The sequence below is a fragment of the Ammospiza nelsoni genome, chromosome 8 (assembly GCF_027579445.1).
Source record: "Ammospiza nelsoni isolate bAmmNel1 chromosome 8, bAmmNel1.pri, whole genome shotgun sequence".
Taxonomy (NCBI): domain Eukaryota; kingdom Metazoa; phylum Chordata; class Aves; order Passeriformes; family Passerellidae; genus Ammospiza; species Ammospiza nelsoni.
In genome coordinates, this window is record NC_080640.1 from 12,042,126 (window position 1) to 12,057,376 (window position 15,251).

At 41.7% G+C, this 15,251-nt stretch overlaps 1 protein-coding gene across 12 annotated transcripts in view; it reads left to right on the plus strand.

Moving 5' to 3' along the window:
* Positions 1-5,095, plus strand: part of STN1 (STN1 subunit of CST complex) — a 38,419-nt gene extending 33,324 nt beyond the window's left edge. For 9 of the 12 annotated variants that reach the window (XM_059476648.1, XM_059476645.1, XM_059476646.1 and 6 more), the window contains 2 exons: positions 290-362; positions 4,143-5,095. In XM_059476648.1, the coding sequence (XP_059332631.1) occupies positions 290-362; positions 4,143-4,300 (231 nt within the window). In that variant the 3' untranslated portion in view covers positions 4,301-5,095. Of the gene's footprint in view, positions 1-289; positions 363-1,821; positions 2,410-3,334; positions 3,877-4,142 lie in introns of those variants that run through there. The other 3 variants (XM_059476650.1, XM_059476649.1, XM_059476651.1) reach the window with 3 other exon arrangements.
* The last annotated feature ends 10,156 nt before the right edge of the window (positions 5,096-15,251 follow it).

A 15,251-nucleotide genomic window follows, 5' to 3' on the forward strand; every position in this document is an offset into this window, starting at 1 on the left:
GCTGAGCTCACTGAAACCTGGGGCCTGGGACAGTTCTCCAAGTGGGTTCAAGTTTGCTGTTCTGCTGAGGCAATCACCCTCCTTTGGGTCAAACTTAGTTGTATCATGCTCTTCACCTAACTCATGGAAGCTGCTAATAGTAGTAAAACTATTGCCTGAAGATTTGATGTCCATTAGTCTTGGAGGCAGCATAAAGTGCAGAGTGTAATTATAACAGTGTTAGCTTGAAATACACCATGTCAGTGGATCGTTTTTCAACAGCAAGGCCAGTTTCTTCTTTTTTCTTCAGGTGACTGACCATGATAAGGAGCTGTTTAAAGTGACCCTTGATGTGATTAAAGAAGACTGTCGAAAACCCAGGCGTAAGTAGCAGGGTGATCAAGCTCTGATGAGCTGGTGCTGATATACTGATGACAATATCTCCTCCTGCTGCCCGTCCTCACCCTCGAGCTTAAGCTGTTGCTGGTGTAGCTAATCAGTAAAACTAAAAGCAGGAGTGCAGGAGCAGCTTCCTGTGAGCATGGAGAGCAGGTGTGCCCAGCAGGAAGCAAACTTCTCCCATCTGAAATAAGCAGCCATTATCTTAGATCTGTATCTTTTGAGAATACTTGGATTTTGGGAGGAACCAAATGTAATACAGTCAGGTCACCACCTAGCAGGTGTTGCTCTGCACTCTGGAGAAGTAGCAAATCTTGCTGGTTCAGTTTCTGCAGAGGAGTTGACACAAAAGTGACCATGCAGAAAGGTGAAATCCCCGCCTCCTTTAAGTCAACAATAACAACTTGCTTAAGTCAGTAGGATATTCTCTGGAGATTTTAAGCTCGGGTAGAGCTCAGATGGTATTTTTTTGTAGTTAAAGATTTCAGTCGAACAAAGTCTATTTCTTTTCAGATAACGTGCCTCAGGTGGTTTCTGAGTTATCCCTGTCCCTCAAACTATTGTTTTTTTGTCAGAGTGATAACTTGTGCTTGACTTGAATGTGTTCTAATTACACAGGTACATTGCTACAGAGTGTCTTTCAGTTCATGGGATAGAATGTGTCAGCAGGGATCACTTGCTGCAGGAGTGCAGCTATTTGTGGAACAGAATGTGCTTTAGTATAGAATAAATGACTGACTGAAACATAAGGCATAAAATCTTAAAATTCTCATATCCCTATACTATCATAATTACAATAGCACTTGTAGGACCTGGAGTATGATGGTTATTCTGCAGTGAAAAAAAGGCTAAATGAGGCAAAATCAAATTTGAGTTTTAACTGTCTCTCTTGAGTGGTACAATGGTAGATAAGGTCTTGGGAGAAGAGGTTACTGCTGGGCATGCAGGTTAATATGGGCTTGTTTTCTTGAGGGTGTTTCAGTCCAACAAATTGCTGTATCACATTGTTTTATTGTCTTTTATCCAATTAAAAAACATCATTTCTCTAAGAGTCAAATAATTCCTTTGCTCATTTTATACATCAGTTAGTTCTCCTGATAACCTGCTTTTTTAATATAACTATGCCACTATCGAGGCCAGAACCTCTATACAGTTGACAGAGGCACTGAATGACTGCCCCCTATTTGTTCCTTTCTTGTGCATTGTCACAAGTACTCTGTGATCCATGGGAAGCTGGGAAGTTCTTTCGGTCAGGAAAGTCAGCAGCAGAAAGTAATTTGTAGATCAGTCACAGAAAAGACTTTGAAGAGTCCTGAGTCCTCAAAGCCATGTTTTCCATAATAAGCAGTTTAAAATTAGCAACTGTTTTACAAACCCTCTTGTTCTCCTTGAAGCTTTCCCCCTACTTAGTTTCCAGGTCAGTGTCCCTTTGCTGCTTTCCAGAAGGACCATTTCATGTCCTGGTCCTCGGCAGTAGAAGCAAAGCCAAGGAGCTTCAATGGAAACCAGCAGGCACGGCGGTATTTGTTGTCCGGGGATGATGCAAGAGCGCGGAGCTGAGCGTGGCTGCCGGCCCCCTCTGGCGGCGGGAGCTGCAGGAGAGAGAAAACAAGGACATGGCCATTCACCTCTAGGGCTTTTTCTTGTTTGTTGCAAGAAATTCCTACCCGTTTTCCTCCAAGAGTAACAGTAATCTTCCATGACAAGAGGGATGATTTATGACAAATCAAACTCTTCTCTCCAATGAGTTACTTCTCTGCCAGTTTTCCAGGCAACGCCTTGCCCCGTTGCTGTAGTTGTGACACATTCCCAGGCCCAACCCAGCTGTCTGAAACTATTGTAAAAATTAAAAAAAAAAATCTTGCCTGCCTACTCAGAGCTGCACAAGCCCTGATCTGAAATGTGCCTACCTGACACTCCTAGTCCTTGGCTCCACTTATAGTTCCTGATCTTAAATGCACTCATGAGACACCACTGTGTGTCCATCGAGAAACTTAATATAGCCAGATAGCACATTTTGACTCCAGACTGAACTGCAAAATGGATTTGGGTTTTGGTTTGTTTCTTTCTCTGTTTTATAAATTTTAGGCTTCAATCAGGCTAATGGTAGAGAAGACAAAAACCAGAACCACTTGAAGTTAAATTTAATATGTCAGAATATACCCTGTGTGAGACATCTACAGTGAGCAAATGGCAATTCTAAAACTCTGTCCTCTCTGATGTTGGTTGTCAGGCAGGACAGTCAATCACAGCCTGGCTTCCCTCAGCTGCTGGACAAAAGTAAGAGCCCAGGATCTCAGTGAAAGAGGGACAGGAGTGTTTTTGGGTTACTTAATAATTGTACACACCTGCAGCTTCCCCAAAGTGCTGTTTTCTACCAGCATCAAGGGTAAATGTACACATTGTACTGTTAGGTAACATTTGAGTCATTAATGTAATTCATTGAGATTTAAGTTCCTCTGGATCAGGGATGGGCAATTTGACCTTCTTATGACAAACCTATGACAAATGCACAGTGCAGCTGCCCATTTTGTTCGCAACAACAGTCACTATGACCAGGTAGAAGCATTGTTCTGTTCTCTGCAGTTATCTCTCCCAGGGTAGTGGACACATTTTTGGCTATTGGCCACAAAGGTCTTTTTATCATGCTGGATACTTCTGAGGAAGTATATCTGCCTGATTCACAGCCTAATCAGAATTAGGCTGAACTGTTTATTTACTGCTATCTACCAGTGACTTTTCTCAGCAGCTTTTTCTGGTCCAGCTCTGGGGCTCAGCAGATTCTAGAGTAGAGAATTAACTAAAAAAAACCAAAACACAACAAAATATAGGGCCTTTCCTGGCCCATGGCAGTTTCTCAGTACCCTTATCAAACTTGCCTTGCATCACGTGAGCAAAGGAGATGGAAAATAATTTGTGCTGATAAATCTGATTTATGTCTTTTTTCCATTGTCAGCTGCTGTGGAGAAATATGTTGCGGACTTCAGCACCTGGGGGACTGGGAGCTTGCAGCACTGATGATTAGTGGAGGAAATGATGACTGGGACAGCTTCAAACAATGTCCCACCTAGCACAGAACAGATGTGTGCAGCCATGAAGGACCTCTGTGCTTGCCCCTAGCAAAGGGGAATTTTAAACTTCTATTTTAAACTTCTGTTCTCTTGTACATTGCAGGGCTAATTCCACTTAAAAGGAGATAAAATCTGATACTGATGGTTCCATGACTGTCTACTCCCATAATTGTCTGGGTGGTCTGCAGGGTAGGGATGGGATAGCATTGCGAGTTGCAGTGCAGCAATTTTTCCACAAGATGCCAGCGTTGGGCCAGCGGTTACAGGCCTTGGCCACGCACCTCCTTGCTGTGCTTGAAGGCTGTGAAGTTGGGTCTCAGTAAAATGAATTTCATTTGGTTCCTTCTGAAGTTGCAAAAACTGGATGGCCTGCACAGGTGCACAGTGGAGGTGCCCTTACATTATAAACTCCTCATCGAGTTGTACTGAGCCATGTATGTTAAGAGTAGTCAAGACTGAGTTATCTTTCACCCTCATACTGTTACAGCCCTGGCACTTCCCAGACAAGTCACTGGGAACAGTTGATAATTGGAGAACTGTAGGCACAGACAGGATCTCTTTCTTCTGAATACATATCTGTTTCTGTATCTAGGGCTGTGGGATTTTTCCTGATTGATCTGTAGTATGATAGTTCAAAAGAGACACACTGAAATATTTCTTCCATGCCTGGCTGCATTTTTCTTTTTCCTGCAGATGCTGAAAAAGGCTGCCATTTCCTTCATGTCCTGAGCTGTGTTCGGCAGAGCTACAGCCCCTCTCTGCCTGAGGTGGTGATGCACCGTGTCTTGGAACTACTGGAGAGTAACAGTGATGTTGTCAGCACTATGGAAGGATATTTCATGGTATTTTAAAGAGAAAAGATAAGAAAGAGAGGTTGAGAGACTGAAAGAAACTGTAATTATCTGGTATTATCTAGATAGTAGATAAAAAAAGAGCCTTTTGATTCTCCAAATGCTATTTTTGTTCAGCTTCAAAGAAATTGTTCAAATACTTGTTTTAATATTCTTCCTGACTTCCTTGCTATTCCTAGTGAAAGTGGTATCAAACTCATTCTGGGCATTCTAATCTAGCAGGGAAACTGGAAAAGAAACTGTGCTCTTGGAGTAAGATGAGACATTGATCATCCTCACATCTGCATCCAGTGTGCCTAAAGAAAAGTCACTGCTAAAGATCACTGTTTACAGCAGTGGTCATCTCAGGAGATAGTTTTCTGGCTCAATGATTGATCTTGCTAGGTTTCATGTGGTAATAGCTGTAGATCTTTCTTTTTATGTGAACTTGGTAACACCTAGAGAAAGGACACACAAACAGAAGGATTTGCCTGTCCTTCTGGCAGTGCTGGTGCATGTTTGTTTGTGAATGTGTTCCTCAATCTGAACAGCTTTCCCACTACTAAAGCAATCCTCCCCATTCTCTGTAATGTTCAGGAATGGGATCCTGCATCCCTTGCCCACTAGTTGTCAAGCATGTATGCATTCCTCTGCATTCCCATCTGTGCTACTGATGTCTGTTGTTGCACTTTCTCTTCAGACTAGAATTTTTAAAATCAGCTACTATTTTGCTGTTTCAGTTGTTTCTTAGATCACAAATGGTAAAACGTAAATTCGATGCTTTGGAAAAGAAAATACAGAAACCATTGAGACCCACTGTAATCTCCTCTGCCTGTTGCTTTTTGTGTCTTTTATTCTTTGTCACTTTTGGGGTAAAATACTGCCCATTTCTGTGCTTACAGAAGAACACAAGGCATAGATGAAACAACATTAGCCTAAAGAAGGTTACCATGCAAGATGTTTGATCTGGAATAATTATGTGCAACAGTTAAAAAGCAAAGTTGTTCAATATTTATGTTTAGAGAGAGCTTGCTGCTGCAGGGGCTTGTCTGTTTAATTAATCTGTTTAATTTATGGTGTGGAGGTGAGACCTTTAACTTGAAAAGAGTACAAAAGATTGAATTTATCCTTTTTTCCTCTGCACCTTCCCTGTAACAGTTGAAACAGCAGACTCCCAGGAGGCAGCTGTAGTGGTAAAGCCCTATATAAGGATTGACATAGCAGGGAAAAATAAACCATATGCATGAGGAAAGCCAGTGAGTAGCCCCATGTGTGCCAGCTCTCTGGTTTGTTATATTATCTGCCTCACTCCAAGCCCTGGCTGCAGTGAGATATAGGCTAAGAGAAAGGTTTGACAAAATATTTGGCATTTGCATTCAGAGGCCCTGGAAAACTCTGGCCTTAAAGAGACGGTGAGTTTGTTCCTAGTAGAGAACTATGCATGAATCATTCATTTGCTTTGTGTTCCCCACTTGCTGCAGGACTCAGTAGTTGGTTTCCTCACAGATTTCCCTACTCCTCACATTGCTGCTCTGCTCTGACTCAGGTACCTTCTAGTCAGATCTTAATATGGGCCCTGAACAGGTGCTGAAGGGGGATGTACCTGTGCAGAAGGAAATAGAAGAGGATTAAGGAAGAGTTGTAGTGTGTTTATTCCACACTCCCTCCCCACGCCCTGAATATCTCTGTAAATCAGGGAAAGAAGGCAGATACTGAGTGAAGTGCTACTGAGGGGAATTGAAACTTTCATTTATGCCTGTGAGAAGATCTGGTTGGCCACTGGGGAGATTTGCTTTTAAATTCCTGCTCTGATTGTGGATGAGTTTGAAGTGATGCTTAAAAACAAGGCTATCTGTGGAAGAAGTAGCTTGGAACATTGATTCCTATATTCAAATTCACTTCAGGAATTGCCCACAATCAAGCAGTACATATGGTTAAGTTGCTTATTTGGCATGAATTTGAGGATATATTAAAGGAAAGCATTTGGAAGAGCATGGCATATAATTTACAAGACTGTCTTGGCCATTTTCTTGAAATGTTCTGTATTAGCAGAAGCTTATTTTGCTGGGAAAGGGTTAAAGAAACATTGCTAGCTCAATGGGAAAGGTGATCCCTGCTAAGTTAGAAGAAAGACCCTCGTTCTCCTGAGGATGACAGCTGAGTGTGTGGGCTGGATGAGTTCGAGGAGAAAAAGAGTTTGGAGATCATGTTGCTCTTTAGGATCTCTTTAAAATAAATTCATACCAAAATAGGATTACGTCTTCAGCTTTGCAGTTTGTATAGTTTCACGTGCAAATTCTGTTGCCTCCAACTCTGAGGCTGCACTTACTGTGTTTTAAATGTGTTTCTTTGTGTAAAGTTTGCCTAAAATCCCTGTCCACTGATTTTCAATGCTTGGAGGTAGAAAGGGCAGACACTTGTGTCTGCTTCAGTCCTGCTCCTGTTGCAGTTTAAAAGCACTGAACAACTGCAAAGCCTCAGGGATGAGGTGGAAGGAGCTTATCTCAGGAAACATGGGTAAGTTATTCTGGAAAAAACCTGTCCCTGGAAGTTTTTAAGTTGATCCTTGCTGGAAGTTCTCAACTCTTGTGATGGAGGGTGTGTTGTGATGGTGTTTGTCCCCTAAGAACAGGAAAAAGGGATTTTTCTCAGATGAGTTGTCTCAGGGAAGTAAGATGAATAAACACAAGGGAGCCTATAGTTTTTACAAGAGTGAAAGGTTAAGCTAAAGTTAATGGAGGAGCCTAGAGTTAAGCTACACAGATTCTGACTATTTCTACAGAATAGCTGTGTCTTAAGCTTGCATGCTTTATTTTTTCCACAGTAGCCACCCAGCCCAGGTTAATGCTCTGGTTGAGAGCATTCCCTCTTGCACCTACAGGGAATACAGGATGCATGTGCCTGCACAGCAGTGCCCCAGGAGCTGTGGGAGCACAGAGCTCACTGTGGGCTGATTTACCCATTCACTCAGTATCTCTACAGTGTGCTTCTGTGACAGCAGTCTAGACATACCCATGTTGGTATAAGTCACCTTTATGTAAGTCCAACTACACACACTGGGGCTTTTACTGCAAATAAACTGTCTCTCTGTTTAAAGATCATATCCTTAACCAACAGAGTCATATCATGCACACTGTTAAAATTCTTAGACCACACCTATGAAATATTGTGCAGAGCATTCAGTGAAAGCATGCTTTCTTGTTTTGTTTAATTTGAAAACTCATTAGGCAACACAATTATTACTGGTTTATTAGAGGACTTAGAAGGTGGCACTTTAAAGTAAGACTGACAAGTGAGAATTCATGTTGTAGAACTGCTTCATGGCCAGTTCCAGTTTCCATAGCAACAGTTACGGCAGTAAAGGTAGGTAAGGAAAATGGAATTTTTAAAAGCAGTCAGCATTTCTACATTAGCTCTAAAAGGTAAGTTTCCATAGAAATGCAGCACCTGAGAACAAAAATTACCTAAGAATCTCAATATTCTATTCTAGCAAAATGCACAGTGTTTGCTTTTCTGGTGAGGAAACAAAGGAACAGCTTTACCTTCAGTCCCTGCCCTCTGCTTATGTGAGAGAAGAGATGAGGTTGCTTCATACCTCAGTTTCCCCCTTCTGTAAACTGGGAATAATACAACTCCCTGTGAAGGTCATAAGCCTCAATTTTTTTGTAATCCTAGTCATTAAAAGCTCTATGGGAGCTATTAGAGAAAAACAGTATGGCTGTGTAGGAGAGAGTGAATGGATAGATGCTGGAGTGGGACTTAGGAAAAGTTATTCTTCTACTAGTACTAATAGCTTTGGTTTTTTCTGCCTCTCTTTCCATGCATGTTGCTTTGCTTATCTTGTCATCTTCGAGGCCTATGAGGCAATGATGGTCTCCCTGTTTTTATTTTTATCATATTTTTTCTGGAATCCTGTTTCCTCTCATGACTTCTTAGATGGCTTCATAAAAATGGAAATCTAGATAAATAAGTTCTGAGTATTCTTGTTCTGAAATTGTTGGATTGTAAATTTGGACCCATGAGGACAAGCATGTTACACAACCTGCCTGGGAAATAAGGCTTTACTTTCAAAATAATAAATTACCAAGTTAAATATTGGTGACATGACTAAAAGCTGTTCCTTTTTTGGATCTGCGTATACTTGTGTATTCCAGTGATGAACAACATAAATAGGACTTGCTAATTCATTATTCAAAGTGGGAATTGATCAATGAGCAGCCAGTGAGGCATGGAGCCACACAGAGAATTACAAGACAAAGTACTGGAAATCTGTTCGTCAAAGAAATGCTGTTTGGTTTACTTTGAGAGTAAGCTGATCCTGTGGGGAAAAGATGTGCCTAGCAAAGATTTGTATCTTTATACTTACCTCTAAATGGGAAAGGGAGCAAGTTCAGATCCCATGGGCACCCTGAATTTTGAGACTTCCTGTCAGTGCAGCGCTGTGTTCTTTACTGCTGTCTTTCAGCACAGTCTCCAGTCCTCCTGCCCCAACCCTCCAGGCTAGAGCAAAAAAAATGTGCAGTCACAAAGATAAAAGAATAGTTACAATAATTGGTTACCATCCTCCAGGAGTCCCAGCATTACAGCCACATTTTTGTGGATCCTTATGGGCAGCAGGGAAATGCTGAGCCAAGGATCTTGGGTTTCATTCCCAGCAATATACCCTGTCAGGCACAGAGACTTTCCCCCCAGTTTCTTTCATCTATTCCTGAACTCCACTCTCCCCTCTGGCTCAATTCTCGGGCCCTTCATTTCATTCACAGTCACAGATCCTGTCAAAATCCCTTCCTCTATTTTGTTCCCTTTATCTTTCCTAACTCAAATATCCTTGTCAAGATTTGGTAGTTGAAACTTTCAGAATGATTCCCTTGCCAAACTGACTTGACACTGTTCACAGCCTGATGTGATTCCAGCAGGTTGTCCTTTGCTCCTTGTCTAGGCACCAGAAGAGGCAACTTTCTTCTCAGTGTAGTTTGCAGCAGGAAAGAGCTGCAATTTCAGCAAAACAACTCTCTTTCCACCCCACCCTCCTGAAGATTTAGTAGCACCCTAAATATTCTAGTGGTGGGATTTTTTTGCAGGTATCCAAGTACAAAAAAAACCCACCAAAAAAACCCCACCACATCTAAAAAATAAGTTGTGTCTTGCCCAAGCCTTAACAAGAAGTCACACCCCTGATAGAAGCTATCTGCCTCTCCCTGCCACTTTCGTGTCCTTTCAGATCTCATTGCAGACATGATCTGTAAAGCTGATGTGGACTTGTAGCCTGTGTGTCTCTCAGTTAGTGTCTCTTTTCAGCCTGGTTTTTTCTGAGAAGTTGTGACTCTATTCTGATGTGATTGTACTGTGTGTCTGGGCATTTGTCAACCTCTGTCCCACCACCTCAAGTGACTTTGGCTAGCTAAGATGTGTAAAGGACCCTGAACTGTTATGGTCTGGCACATTTGTAGGAAATGGATGCACTGATAGAGGGAAGCCCAAATCAGTGCCTCTGTGAAAGGGAAGGAAGGAAGACAACACCAGAGAAACCACACACAGGACAATCCCAAAGAACCCATTCCTGTAACTTCAGCTGCCACAAGAAGTACTTGTTCTGCAAGTGCTCTTTTAAGAAGTGATTGGACAGTTTTTGCAGAAGTTTCCTCACAGATACTTCCCTAAGACATTCACAATGGCAAACTGCAAATCCATCAAAATCTGGTAAAGCTGCACTGGGGGTGCAAAGTTGAGCAACTGATTGTTAATGATGCCACCACCCCATTTCCACTAATATCTTTAAATGTGCAATGGAGGCTATACTAATTTAGTCACAGCAATTTACAAGTTGAAACCAGCCCAGATTAACAAGACTGCATGAGAATAACACAGCCAGGAATTTGTCAGTGAAAGAAATAACCTAAAGGAACGATTTTCAGTAAGTGTTAACTACTGAACACTGCAGTGCCAATTAACCTGGCACAGCATGTCCTACAGCTCTTGTTTTAGCTTGCTTTCTTGTTACTCACTGGAAGAAGGCACACTCCTTCCCTGCCAGCTAGAACTGCCACCTTCACATGGCTCTGCTGGAAACAAGGTAAGATTAATAGCAAATGTATGTCACTGCATAGCAACATGATTAAAGACAGTGTGTGCCAAGTCTGTTATTGGCCTGGAAAGTTCATGGTTCTTCCCAGGAATGGAGACTTCAGCCAAATTTTAGAGTGATACTTGGAGACAGGAGGGAGGAGTCTATTCCCTCAAATGTTTTCCCCAACAATGGAGTCCTGTAAATCCTGCAGGCCTAACAGATTTTAACATGTGCTCTTCTTGGCAAGGAACAAAGGTGGTACAGAAATGAAAAGAGTGCTTGGGGCTGGGTTTTTCTCTTGTTGACAATATTGGTCATTTGCTTTGAGAGTGTAGGGTCTGTCCTTGTGTTCATGTAAAACTCTTTGCTGTGTTGTCCACAAAAATCTCTGAGCTGTAACAAGCCAGCTGGTGTTCTGAACTCCTGCCTACACTGCTGACTAATCTCTCTCATTGTTTTCTGTCCTCACCTTGTCTTTTTTCCCCTCAATAAAATCTCTTGAACTTAATTTCTGATTAAAGGTTATGGTCTCTGTCCTCTTGTGAGTACAGTGATCCAGGACAAACATAACAAGAGCAAACTGATATAGAGAAGAGTTTTTGTTGGAACCCTGAATTTAGGAAAGGATGAGAAATACAGAGGAAGCTGAAGGAGGAGGATTTAGCACAAAGATGTTTGAAATGAGTCCTACTGAAAAAGGCTAAAGAAATAATTGCCTAACGATGCTGTAGACATCTGTTTCAGAACAAGCAGCAGGTGTTGCATGTAATGAAAGCAAGGACTTGTACTGTTTTATTTTCTGCAATTAGAAAGCAGAGAAGGAAATGAGGTCAGGAAAAATGGAGTAAGAGAACATTTAGCATAAACAGCTGGGCAAATTTACATAGAGCACAGCAGTATTTATATGCTCTTCCTTTGCCTTCCTTACACTATCCTTGAACAGGTCTGTTCTGCAGAGTATTTTGTCCTTCCTAAAAGACCAATGGTTTGGGTGCTCAAAGTTAGATGCTAAAGTGAAAGTTGGTCACCAATATGCCTTTGAGGACCAAAGTGTTCAGGATAATGTAATTGTCACACAGATGTTGTCATGAACTGATGAGAATGATCCTGAGGGTAAAGCTGCCATTGTCTCACAGATGGTTTGTGTGCCTCAGTCACCAGAAAAGTGGCTGAGAAAGTATCCACTAGTGAAATGATTCTTTAGGCTTGCGTTGCTGATGCTGCATGGCCAGGGCTCAACTTGGGATGGTCTCATTTCTTGTTAACAGCAATTAATATCCTAATGGGCATTTCATTTTTCAAGCATCTCCACTACTGCTCTACAAAGTCTAACTCCAGTCTAATGACTGGGAATAAAAACCAAACTCTTTGTGTCTACCCAGGGGATGAAGTTGCTGTTGGGGAGATCTGCTTTTCCTACAGAAGTCTCTCAGTTGGGAAAACCACTTTGCTTTTGCAAGAAGATAACAAAACAAAAAGTTAATGCATTTCACTGCTGAGAGATGTTACAGATTCTTCTTACAGTGCCAAGTTTGTGTGCTCATCACCTGTGTTCAAACTGCAGTTCCATGAGCAACTTTTCCTAAGGTTTTATTTGTATGTTTTTATAGTTCACAATCTGTCAGTCAAATGTTTTCTGGTTTGGATATTGGCAGATAAATTCTTCTACTTTCTCTAGGGACTGTGCAGCCAAATAAAATTACTTTTTGGTTTCAAAAAGGGTTGAATAAGTAAAAATAGTGAACAAACAAATTCTAATTTCAAAACAGTTTGGCAGAAATTTTAAATCTCAGTGTCCATGTATGTATCCATAGAGGTAACATGGGAAGAAAATGCAAAGAAACACTATTTCTTCCTAGATTGACTTTATTTTAACAAGCCGATGTTATCAATAATGGAGACTACCATGTTTTTTTGCAGAGGATAAAGTAGAAACCAGTCTTAAAATGTGCTATTTTGAGAACAGTGAGCATGCTGAAGTCAGGGATAGAATCTGGGAAGAAACCTGAGGAATCCAAATCCAAACCTGTGATCAGTTTGGTAAACTTCAGCTGTCTCAAATGTAAGCCTGACACGTATATCATAAATAAAGAAAAGTGTGGCTTGGGCTTGCTTTATTTTTTTAAGTGCTTCAAGAGATATCTACAAAGCCTCTGTAAAAATGGAAAAGTACAAGGTGTACATGGATGAAAAGCAGGGTACAATGTGCTGCTGCCACCCTAAACACTGTGCAGGGTGCACACCACAGTGGGAAATCCTTCATCCACAACTGCTAAGAGTGGACTGAAAAATATTGTTAGTCATGAAAGTGTTAAACTGTAAGATAGCTGCTTCAAGGAAAGGATAATCTATAATTTAAGTCCAGAGGGTGAAGCAGATCTTTCATAATGTAAGTAAAAGCTGTTATGCTAGTGGAAAAGCATGTACACTGCCTGCAGAAGGAATGATTATTTTGGTTTTTCCATTATAGTAGATTGCACAGAGGGGCTGACAAAGCAGCAGTCTCTGCTGAGGAGGCTGGGAGGGGAAGGGGCACAAGAATACTGTGCTAGAGGAGGGGGGATTTTCTCTGCCAGCACTGCTGCTGGTTCCTTTGGCTGCCTTCTACCATATTAGCTGGGCCTATTTATCTCCAGAGGGAATTTCATTCGAAGAGCAGTAATCTCCCAAGAAGATGAAATGCAACTGGCTTTTAAAACAATAAGAAAAAAGATCACACCGTGCTTTGTTTCAGAGTTTGAGATTTGAATGCCAGACAGGCTCTACCATTTCTGTCATTCCTATCAAAGGCTGTGTATGTTGAAATGCTGAAGTGGAAGGACTGCATGGAAAGCAGCCTTTTTAAAAAGCTGAGGTTTTGTAAGTACAGAAGCTGAGATGGGAGTGTAACAAAGGCTCTGTGTTGTGCTGTTGCACATCAGAGCCAATAAAACCCTGAGGGGCACATCTCTAGTACCATGTCTAGCAGATTATGCATGCAACTCCAGTTGCCAGTAATGAGTTGTGTGGCTAATCTGTCATGCACAGCACTGCACAGTTCCCCTTCCCCCAAGGGGCTGAGCTCATGGCATTTAATTTCTCCCCCAGGGTGCTGAGCACCGTTAGAGTCTCTTCAGTTAGTGGGACAGGAAAACCCTGTGTTCCACCTGGCTGCTCAGTCAGAAAACAGAAAGGAAAATCATCTTTAACAACAAGTCCAGCCACCACCGACAGGGCTGCTAGACCCCAGCATGGTTAACATTCAGGGGCACTTACCTATCTACAGTGACATGCCATGAATTAATAAGAAGCATTAGAAATGGCCCTAATGGAGCACAGAAAAGCCTGACCCTTGTTTTATTTTCTCACTGATTTAACAATCCAAGTGTTTTCAATTTACAACTCAAATGCTTATTTACAAAAAAATTACCAGCATGAGAGAGTCCTTTTGAAATATGAAAACTCAAGTCATGCTCCAGCTCTGACAACATCACATACACACATTCTGTCACGGATCAGCTTTTGCTGTAATTGGAGCAGAGTCCAGGCTGCTGGGCTCTAGCTGCACTAGGTCTCTGAGGCTAATGTGATTACCTGCTTGTTCAAAAAAAAGTCAAAGAAGAATCTTTACCCCAATACCCATCTAGCAAAAGAGGAGAAAAAAAGGTTTTAAAAATGGCTGGTTTATTTCAACCTTCAGAAGGTGAATTTTATCAGAAGCATGAGACTTTGAAAGTGAGTTATTAAATCAGCAGTTAATATTTATACTAATATATGTGTTAAAATTGTTTTAACAGCAGTGATATTCCCATGCTATGATAAGACTTCAGTAATGGGGGCTTTAAGAAAAAAAAAAAAGGTAAATATTAGGAGTTTCAGCACTAAAATCTCCAGAGTTATTTTCCTACAAATTAAGTGTCTCAGCCTTGTGTTCATGGCCCTGGTCAGGTACAGGCTGTTCTGCACCCAGCCTGCTGTGCTCCTCAGTGTACCCAGGCTCGCTTCCATTCAGCCCCAGCAGCTGGAGCTCAGCTCTCCAATACAAGCCTGGGAAGTGCCATCAGCTTAAATTTCCCAGCTGCTGCCTAAGACAGGAGCAGATTTTCCCAAGCCTGCAGCATAATAAGGGGTTTTGGTTATTCTTCTGCCAGCTTTGCAATACTTGGAGATTGGACTCCCACTAGACTGGGTGTTGTACATGTTTTAAAAGAACTATCCATGCCCCTGGCAACACACATTTTTCCTACATGCATGGACAGATGCAGCAAGCAAACAAGGAGAGCAGGAGGTGGCTGTGAGCACAAACCCATCAGATAATAGAGGAGGAGGGGGACAGAGGTGCAAAGGCTGGCCAGGCTTTGCAGGTGGGATGGGTTGTGTGGAGCAGAGGAGAATCAAATTGAGTTGAATAGAGGGAAGGGGAACAGTGGAGCAGATGCGGTGAAAGAACAGGGCAGACACCAAAGGGCTACAAACCCCAAGGCACCAGTCTCAGGTTTGGTTGAAAACACAAACTCCTTCCTTACAAGAGCAGGTGAGAAGAGTATCAGTAAAAAGATGCCAATCATTAAAAATGTCAGGTTGGGGAGGCTGTTTGGAGAATGATGTATTTTGTCTCTCCCTCCCAATGACATGTTTTGAAAGCTGTTTTAAAACAAACCCTGAGTCTTCAACAGTATTTTTTTTTTTTTTTCTGGACAGCGTGATAGGAGAACGGGATGGAATGTGTGACGTGTATTATAATGGTTCACAGGGAAAAGACATCCAAGACCCAAATCACACTGGCCACATCAGGAATATTTTTATCAATGGGTTATTTGAATATTTACATTTTGAAGAAAGAATCTTCTTTGTTTGCTCTGCACACCAGGGACTTCTTGGCCAGTCTAAACAGCAAAGGTTTCTAATGTAAATAATTGTTCTTCT